General features: G+C 45.5%; 1 protein-coding gene across 1 annotated transcript in view; it reads left to right on the forward strand.

Annotated features, from left to right (window-relative positions):
• The window catches only part of LOC115571551 (glutamate receptor ionotropic, delta-1-like), a 60,840-nt gene extending 54,984 nt beyond the window's left edge, over nucleotides 1-5,856 (forward strand). The window contains exon 14 of the mRNA XM_030400999.1: nucleotides 1,244-5,856. Coding sequence (XP_030256859.1) covers nucleotides 1,244-1,735 — 492 coding nt within the window. The 3' untranslated portion in view covers nucleotides 1,736-5,856. The remainder of the gene's footprint in view (nucleotides 1-1,243) is intronic.
• The last annotated feature ends 4,710 nt before the right edge of the window (nucleotides 5,857-10,566 follow it).

Genomic DNA, 10,566 nt, shown 5'->3' on the forward strand with positions numbered 1-10,566 from the left:
GAGGATTATATCTTTAAAAGTTAAATAAAACAAAAAGCAAACTTTCTGTAAATCAGTCGGGGGGTCGGGGGGGTAACATAACTGAATATGTGTTTATTAATTTACAGTGTAAATGTGTCATTGTTCTGAATATCACTTGTGTCACTGTGACGACTTACTGTGACTAATATCATTAAACCTCTGAGCTGAATCCGATGCTGGAGCCGAGACGTGCTGCGTTCAGGAACGTTTCCCGACTTCACACGTTTGTTGTAAAGCGAGCGTTCGTTTCAGATCCTGTCAGAAAACACACGACACCGACGGGCTGCAGGGACTGAAGCTGCATCCATTCACAGACGTGTCTGGAATTTGGATTTAGACCCGAAGCGTCACTTGATATGCGAGTCACGGCTGCTATCTCCCTCTTTACCCCTCGTCCTTTACCTTCCCATGACCCAGTGTGCTGAGGCAGACCTGCGGTTCAACAGGGAAACACTCAAGTGTCTATTAATGCCTAACAAGTATGCATGGCTGCAGTCGGCAGGAGATGCACCGTCAGCCAATGTTTTGATTAAATTGTTCTGATAGGGAACCGATCCTCCTGTACACAGTGTACCGGCTCCAAGGGCAGCGAGGGAGAAGCAGGCACAGAGGGGAAAGAAAACAGAATATTTTCAGCTCAGCGAGAAGAGAATAAAAACTCACAGATTCGTCTTTTATGACCTGAATTTTAAACTGACCGTGAAACTCAGCTCAGTCTTTGTGCTCGAAGCTAAAATGAAAAGAATTCAAGATCCAGATTAAATCCAAACTCAATCATTCCTTCACACGTTGAAAACAAACGAATGAGAATGCAGCCTCGAACAGCTTTACAACAAACTTCCTGCAGTCGGTTTGGCTCCAGGATCGTTTTCCTCCAGACATCAAACCGTTAATATCCACTGGCCAAGTTTGATTTCAAGGTGCACATTCAAATTGGTTTCTGTGGCCTCAGTTCCCACTGGGCTTCTCACAGCAAACGACAAACAGAAACACGATGCTGTCTATCATCCGGCATGCTGATAGCAGTCCATCAGTTCAAAACTAAAGGCCACGACCAAAAGCCATGACAGATTGAGAATGCATGGAGCACCAGCAGACCTGAATCAGTCTGAGAAACCGGCCCATCGCCAATCTCAGCCTCTGTGTCCCTCCTCCCTCCTCTCCTCCCTCCCCCTGTCTCTCCTCTGTCCTCCTCCACCCCCGCCTCCTCCTCCTCTTGTAGGACAAGGAGGTGAATCTGGAACAGGTGCATCGTCGTATGAACAGTCTTTTGGACGAGGACTTGGCCCACAAGCAGATCCCCGGCCCCTCTATCGAGATCTCTGCGCTGGACATCGGCAGCATGCAGCCCAGCCAGGCCTCTCTGGTGCCGGGGCCGGAGTCCGTGCGGGACTACCCGCCCTCGGGCCTCGCTGTGACCACCTTCCTCCCAGGGGAGGGGGTGCCGCCTCCGCCTCTACCCCACCCTCACCATGGGGGGACCCTAGGCAGGACGCTCCCCCCATCCCAGGGCCCTGGCAGCAACACGTTGCCCCTGCACCACCCGCTCAGCAGCACCAGCCTCAGCGGCAGCATGCAGTGCAAACACCGGGCTCCCAACGGGGGGCTCTTCCGGCAGAGCCCTGGCAAGACACCCATGCCAATGTCCTACCAGGCAGTCTCCGCAGGACCCATACCCGAAGCCATTGATGCCACCCACAGTACATCCATATAGTGATAGGAGGGGGGTCGGGCGGTGGGACGGGACCGGGTCAAACTGCATCAACGATCAGTCGCTCTCTGGACTCTGGTCCGGTTTTGGATTTGAGGCGAGTTAGAGGAGAATTATTAGAGAAGGAAAAAAAAAACAACATATGTACAAAGTAAAAAAGATTTTGTATCTCACTACCTGTTCAGAAACGCTGATGTTACAAAAAAAGAAAAAACAAACACAAAAAAAAAGAGGCGGGGTTTGTGGGCGGGTGGCGGGTGTAATTTTTCTCTTGTACATACGTGTAAATACCAAGAGAACGAAGTGAGGTTAAAGTGTATTTTGAATATTCTCAATTTTTGAAGTTGAGTTATAAAAAACCAACAAAACCAGATAAAAAATATATATATACATTGATGAAAAAGTTATGACTGTTTGAATGGCTTTGTAAATTTTGTTCAATATGAAACAATGACGCGAAATTCATTGTGATTGTTTTCTAAGTGCCGAAATTAAACGATGTCTCTCCACAACTCATCGATGTAAACGACTACCCATGATGCACCGCTGTAGGGACATGTTAGTGTTGGACACCTACTGTTATGCACCTCTGTACCAACCCTATATATATCTTCAGCATCGGACGAAAATGATCACAATTCTTTCTTTTTCTTTTTTTTCTTTCATTTGTATCGAATATATAATATACGTTGTTTTTTCAAATCAACAGTCTACATTCATTTTCTTTACGTTGACTGTAAATGGTGTATCATTCAAACAAAGGGGGAAAACAAGTGGGTTTTTATCCGGGTCATATTTTACACACAGCTGAGTGGTTTGTTTTTTATAGTAGCGTTTTATTTGGCATCAGTTCTGTCAGGTGACGAGTTTCAGTTTGTAAAGAGAGGAAACAGAAGAAGAAGAAGGAGGAGAGACTGTTTGGCTGCGATCACACAGACTTGATCGATATCAAAACTGGAAATTAATAAAAGTTTAACTGGTTCCAGGAGGATGAGACCTGCAGGTCTACTGGACCCAGCGTCCGTTTACATCCATTATTCTTTCAAATTAAACACAATAACACTCTGCTTATTGTGTTTGGATCCGGACAGCTTTGTTTAGCCGGTCCCCTCCAGAAATCAGCGCTCGGCCCTCAAACGTACGCACACAAAGAGCAGAAGGAACCGGTTCTGATCCAAGAGGCAGTCCAAATGCTCTGAAGTTAACCTGCCGAGCCAGATGGTTCTTACACAGAGCCACCATGATCAGATCAGCAGGAGGAGAAGCTTTGGATTCACCAGCGCAACAGAACTTTTTGTGAATTACCTTCACACTAAACAGAATCGCCTCCCTTTCAAACAAAAACTGAACCAATTACGAAAAACCAGACTGGCCCTCGGTAGAGTGCATACCTCAGCAAAGGCCCAACAGTCTCTTTTGTATTCATTCATCAATTCAGCCACTCAACAATGTCTGGAGGAAATAAAAGCCCCTTCTCACAATGTTACAGAAAGTGAGAACAAATTCCAGGATCTTTATCTGGTTCCAAACTAGAAGTTCATGAGATCCATTCTGGATCGAGACTCAACCTCCATCCAAGTTCCTGCTCAGTAGTTTTTGTTGTTATACTGCCGACAAACCAACCAACAAACCCAAAGACAGCTGGAAACACTGACGACGGCAGTGATCTCGTTAATGAGACGTTGTTAGAGCCTGAAGAAACATCTGAAGGAGTCGCTCGGTGCTCACAGAGAAGTTGTGACAAAAGGTTTCTGGTTGACATGAAGCTGAAGATCCAAACAACACAACTATCTGAAAGCCCTTTTACCCACAATCCTCGGTTGACATCATGTTGTCCTCTAATCTTTTCTTTGTGTTTTGAGCCTCGGGGTGAGAACGGTCCGGTGTCAGTGAACGCAGCCTCACAGTCTCCCACCTTCTTTTATTTGTTATATTTAACCTAAAGAAGAAGAAAAAGAGTCTTGTAGAAAGATCTATCCGCTCTATAGATACGTCTTTAATTTTTGATACTAGAGAATTTAATGTGAGACACTTGTATACAGGTTTTTCTCCTGCAAAGCAGAGCAGTTATTTTAATCACAGCGAGAGAGAGAGAGTGACAGCGAGAGGCCTCATATTCCCACAAGTCATTTCTAATGAGATCCATTATCACCTGCAGGGATGACAGAGGGCGTCATTATCCAAAGTGCAATCAGAGGCGGGAGCTGGTGGAGAGTCTGCAGGTGCCATACCTCAACTGCTTGTAATATAGACGGGATCTGATTATGTTTGCTAAACACTGGATTGTTTTCTGGATGGAGGTCTATACGATGAACCTTTAGGAAACACGAAACCACACACTCCACCCGCCACTCTGCTTTCATAAGTGCAATTAATGTGCATTTATGGGCCTGATGAGTTTTGAGTCTTCATTTGCCAGACGTGTTGATCGCACACACGAGTCAGAGGGAAGGTTTCCACTCCGAGAAGCTGTGGTGTCGGCAGAGGAAGTGGAGGAACGAAGGGCTTCATTCCTTACATTTACTTTGTAGACGGGACAACAAGTCGTATATGATCAATCAGACAGACGGTACGTTTAGTGCTCGGCTGACAACATGGAACAGCAGCAGCGCTGAATGACTTTATCTCAAAGTACGGTCCACACCAGGAAATACAGAAAAACGTGTTGAAAAGACGTCCAGCAGAGAGCAGAAAGGAAGTTTCTGTGAGGTTGTTTTCTCTTTTCAACGTTCTCCATTGATGTCCAACTGACGTCCTCACACGGCTCGAAATTAAAGTTTCTGAACTGTAATTTCAGACTTCTTTTCAGCTCCAGTCACAGACGTCAAAAGTTAAAGTTTTTACGACGACAAAATTGAACTCCATGTAGTGAAAACGACAGGGAGGATTTGAAACCTGAGCCTGAACCTCAGTAGCCTTGATTTAAAGTACTGATCAGCTTGGTTCTGATCCTCGAGCCTTGGATCATTAGCAAACTTGAGGTTTGGATGGTTGGATGACAGAAACATGGTGGAAGCTGGTGAACGCTTGAGGTTTGAATCCTTACTGTAGTTTTTGCTGCATGTAGTAAAATGTGGGCGACAAAAACGTTAATGTTGAACCAGAAGAAGTTCTTTAGACGTCTAAAAGACTTTGGTTCTGACTCCACGGGACGTCTTTTGGATACGTTTCTTCAAAATAGCTATAGATCTGTGGTTTGGGTTTATCTTGCCGTAACATCATCAGTATCTATTGTAAACAGAAGCTAACATCGTGTTGGCTCTAGTAATCGGTGTGGACGGGCCTCTAATTCTGAATAGTATTGATTCGGTCGAACAAGGATGTCACAGTTGGACTCAGAACCAGGACTCTATGTTCGATGACTTTCTTTCTTTCTGTCTAACGATGACTTTATGTTTAATATCTGAACACGACGACTACGCTACGCAGCTCAACTCTTTGTTGACTTTGTGTTTCGTCACAAACGAACAGAAACAGTTTTACAGACGAGCTCCACCAGAACCACTGAGGTCCAGTCAGCTCCGCCTGTTGATTTTAGGATTAATGTACTTTATTTTGGTGGATCCGACCTGTTAGAGGGGGTTTAATGTGTTACCATGGATACAGGCGTTGAACATGACATCTGTCCCGAGCAGAAATTCTCTTTATTTAAATTTCTCTGTTCAGAAAACCGTGAATATATCTCATCTCTGCCGACGTGAGTTTAAAGAGCTGATGTTGTGTGAGATCAAACCCGCCGTGTGTTTCTGTGTCTGGAGGAACAAACAGCCGGACTTCAGTTCTGCCTCGTCGGAACCTGTCGGAGGGTTTCTGGACCGCCGGCTCTGACCCGGCTCTCCACTGAACAGACTCTACATGGATGTTTTCTAACTGTGTCAGTAGTTGCTCTTGTGAACCAACTTGCTTTTTACACTGTGCTCCACAACATGACAGACGGAGTGTGTGTGTGTGTGTGTGTGTGTCGCCTCCTTTATGTTTAAACTCCAGCGCCGCGTCAGAAGATGAAAACATGAACTGTCATAGCATATAGTCTGTCACCGTACATCTAAGGGAGACCCTTATTTTATTTATGAATATGCTGCTTGGAGTTTCTTAATCTTTAATAAAGAAATATGGTTTACAGATTTGAGTCTGATGAGGATTTATTACACACTTATTTCACTAGAGGTCGAACGATACGGTAAAATAAATCATACTGCAATTATTTAAAAAGATAATATGATAATAATACGATTCATGATCAGTGAGAATGATCACAACTTTTATTCTCACTTTAAAAATCCTGATGATGAGACTTTAGTTGGAGTCTAAATCAATCAAACATGTTTTCCTACTTCTACAGAACCGGGTTTAAATGCCGTTTGTAACAGAACTTCATCAAATAAACTGTCATTCTGATGTTGCACTTTGCCGTTTTCACAATTTTGATTATATTTCACTGATGTGAGGAAACACATGGCGGTCACAATCCGACTAACTGCCCAGAACTCACAGATAATCAGTTTATAAAGACAGAAAACCATCAAATCGTCACATTTAAGAAGCTGGAACCAGAGAGTTTGTAACTGACAACTACCAGAAGATCTGCAGGATGTAGAACGATATTCACATCAACTGATTCTGACTATTTAAATATTGATTTGATGCGAACAGTCCAGAAGATGTTCGGGTTCATCCGGTCGAGTTTAATAATTCTTTCTCTCAGACTCTCAACAAAGTTAAAGATTCGATTGCTGCATGTTTCTAACACGTTATTGTGAATTAATTTAAAGTTTAAATCTGACGTGTTGACAGCTTGGAGGATTAATAAATTATCTAAAGTAGAAACAGACAACTTCCCCCCAAACTAAACTAATCTGAAGGCAGATGGTGTCATTATTCTGTCAGGATCCTAAATACATCCAAAATGTTGACGCACCACCAAACTATGTTCATACTATATTCAGATGAACCTGAACTAAACTTTATTTCCTAATATTGCTCTCAGTTTGTCTGTAATTGATTATGTTAATGTTGAGGGGGTGTGGCCTGATGCTTTATTATCTCATTTCATTGTTTTCAATCTACTTGTTCCACCAGATTTTCAAGACACAAACTATCATGGCAAAATAATTTGAGATGTATAAAAACACAACAGGTGGTTTTGATTTGTCCCTTTAAAGAAATCTATCTTCAGCTCTCAGGAGGGTTCATGAGTTGATTCTCCATCTTGTGGCCGTCAGAGGAACTCCAGCTTGAGATGATCCTCCATCCTACCAGCTGATGTTCTTAATACTTTATATTCTGCAGTGTGGATTCACATCATTACCTCAGCAGACACAGCAGCACTGCACCACGCGGCGCCGCTGACAGAGCGTCCTGTACGGGGGAAGACGTTTCTGTGGCACCGACATGAATCCTCTCACAGTCTCCTCTCGCCTTCCCTCTGCCTCGCTGCTGCTTCCTGCCATCAGTGCGCCTGGCACAAAACATCCTCTGCTCTGTCAATTAGGGGGGAAGATTTAGTCTGACGCACCGGGAGGAGGATTTAAAGTGACACACCGGGACGTGCAGGATGTCAGCTGTCCTCTGGCTTTAAACTCAGCCGCTCCGTGTTTGGCTGTCGCCGCTCTCACTGCCTGGATAGAGCGCCGGCTGGACGGCTGACTTGACTAAATGGCAACATGGCCGCCTGGTTTGCAGAGATACCGACATGAGAGGATATCTGATTGGTTCTCTGGCACGGCGCCCGGCTGGCGAAGTGGTTCTCTGAGCGGTCGGACAAATGAGTGACTGGCCGCTACACAAAGTGACGGCTGACACCAGAACTGAGAGACCCGTTTGGATGAAGTCCGGCTTCACCAGCTGACAGATGGATGGATGACGGATGGACAGCAGACCATCGAGGACGGAAAACAAGCTTCTGTTTCTCACCTGGCGGCAAATCCCGTCTACAATATCCACAGATGATCTTCTTATCGTCCTCGTGCTCGTCGTGTTTCGCTCAGTAGTTTAGACGACACGTTCCTCCTCCCTGCTGCTGAGTGGTGCCTTCTGGATAAAACACCTCATTACTCACTTTACCTCCAGCAGCTGGAAGAAATAAAAGCCGATATGAATGTGAGAGTCCAGTTGTGCCGGGCAGTTATGGGCCATTACACAGTTACAGGCCGGGCGGCCGTCCCGCAGGGAGACGGGTCAGCGCCTGTAAATCAAACGACGGACGGCGTGAAGCCGAGCGGTTATTCTAACGTCCCGGAGCCGTGCACATGAAATACAGAGCGGGCGACTCTGGAGGCATCGGGCATGAAATGGATCCAGACTGTCGTCATAAATATGCAGATTCACTGAAAGTGCTGCAGCATCCTGCCTGCAGTGCACTACTGACGACACGAAGCTCAGATTAAAGCCCCGACATGTCCACTGTTAGCTTCTCGTGTCCACTGTTAGCTTCTCGTGTCCTCTGTTAGCTTCTCGTGTCCTCTGTTAGCTTCTCGTGTCCTCTGTTAGCCTCTCGTGTCCTCTGTTAGCTTCTCGTGTCCTCTGTTAGCCTCTCGTGTCCTCTGTTAGCCTCTCGTGTCCACTGTTAGCTTCTCGCGTCCTCTGTTAGCCTCTCGCGTCCTCTGTTAGCCTCTCGCGTCCTCTGTTAGCCTCTCGCGTCCTCTGTTAGCCTCTCGCGTCCTCTGTTAGCTTCTCGCGTCCACTGTTAGCTTCTCGCGTCCACTGTTAGCCTCTCGCGTCCTCTGTTAGCCTCTCGCGTCCTCTGTTAGCCTCTCGTGTCCTCTGTTAGCCTCTCGTGTCCTCTGTTAGCCTCTCGTGTCCACTGTTAGCCTCTCGTGTCCTCTGTTAGCTTCTCGTGTCCACTGTTAGCTTCTCGTGTCCTCTGTTAGCTTCTCGTGTCCTCTGTTAGCTTCTCGTGTCCACTGTTAGCTTCTCGTGTCCACTGTTAGCTTCTCGTGTCCACTGTTAGCTTCTCGTGTCCACTGTTAGCTTCTCGTGTCCTCTGTTAGCTTCTCGTGTCCTCTGTTAGCTTCTCGTGTCCACTGTTAGCTTCTCGTGTCCACTGTTAGCTTCTCGTGTCCACTGTTAGCTTCTCGTGTCCTCTGTTAGCTTCTCATGTGTTACCAGCACATCTGAGCCACAGATCTTCAGTCCGTCTGCGTCCATTCAGTCGGCCCAATCACATGTTGGCAGTTTATATTTCTGCAAACGACAGATACGTGTAGATGTGTACGAGTCACATCACGTTCATATCAGAGCCAACAAGGCGACCACAGTTGGACTCTGTGGAGATTTACAGCCGTTGTTGTGGCAACAAGACTGATATTTTTTCACAGGAAGGCCAATGATGTCAAATGACATCAGAACCAGAAATAAACTTCTTCAATTACGTTTCTTTTTACAATTAACACTTAGCCAACATTTAGTCTGTCGTTTGGGTTGAATATTAAGTTCAGGTGTGTATGAGTGGACCTGCGTGTCGGAGGAGGACGGGATGGTGGCGAGAAGGATCTCAAGACAGAATTTCAACATCTTCAAGTATGAAACCACAGGACGACTTTTTTACAAGATGCTGGGACATTTTTTAGTCGTGTTTGTGGCAACACAAGCAGATATTTTAATAAGCTGTGGAGACATATTCCCACCGAGTTCTTGGCAACGCAAGTTTTCGACAGTTTTTCGATGAGACATTGAGATGTTTAGAAACAAAAGTGAGAAGCTGAGAAGTCGATAGAAACAGATGTTCTGGGCAATCGTGGTTATTTCTGAAAATATAATGTACAAAAACATGTATAGACATTCAACAAGTATGAATAAATGTGAATGTTCTGATCCGATCTCCATCTACAGAGCGGCTTGGTACGTGTTACTTGGCAACCGCCAATATCTGCCGTGTATTGCTTGATAATTACACTAATTACTCCTTATATTTATAGGTTATCATCATCATCAGAGACATACTCGCGTCCTCGCAGGTCTTCGGGTGGCTTGGTTTGATGACTGACAGTGTCGTTAGAGGGACACACACAGTTTTGGACCCGACACACACACTTGGACGGGATTTCCAGCAGGGAAGAAATGGTTTTATGTTTTCACCGCCTCCGTCGCCGCCTCTTCATTCTGCTGCTGTCCAAAGCTGAACCTCTCTTTTCTGTCTATTTTAGAGCGTCTACATCTCCCATCATCCTCCTCTTTCACTCGTGGCTGGACAGAAAAAGCTCACCGTCACACCTGTGGTTCTGTTCATTCAAGAAGGACACGTGTCGCATTTTTGTTCTGGGTCAGTTTGTGTGTGTGTGTGGCATGGAGAGCAGCTTACCTAAAGCTATAAAGAAACCTCGGGTCACTGACACTCAACGCTGCTGCAGACAAAGACAACAGAACCTCCAGAGCAGAACAGTGTGCATCACCTCACCACAAAACTCCTCAGGAACGACCCGAGGAACGTGACAAACAAACCTACAGAAAGTCCTCTGATGAAAAGAGTTGCTAGAAAAGAGATTTCCGCCTGGCATGCCTCGCTTCGATGGGTCAGCACCAAGTCCGATCCACACTGGGGCCTCATGGATCGGACCTGTTCCAGCACATCCCAAAGAGGCTCGGTCCGATTGGGATCTGGGGAATTTAACTATTATACTAGGTGGATTTACTGTCTTCAGGTATTGAAAGAATATTAGGTTAAAGAGATAAAAATACTCTGATCACGGATTGATTCCATCACCAATCAGAAATCTCACTGAAAGCTTTGAAATGAAGCACGTCGTCTTTCCAGTTTTATTTCCTGTTCGGGTGCTGAAGTGTGTCTGAGAGCTTCAGACCACCTCCTCTGTTTTAATATCCAACCTTCCTTCCAA

This window comes from Sparus aurata, chromosome 20, assembly GCF_900880675.1.
Source record: "Sparus aurata chromosome 20, fSpaAur1.1, whole genome shotgun sequence".
NCBI classification, from domain to species: Eukaryota; Metazoa; Chordata; class Actinopteri; order Spariformes; family Sparidae; genus Sparus; species Sparus aurata.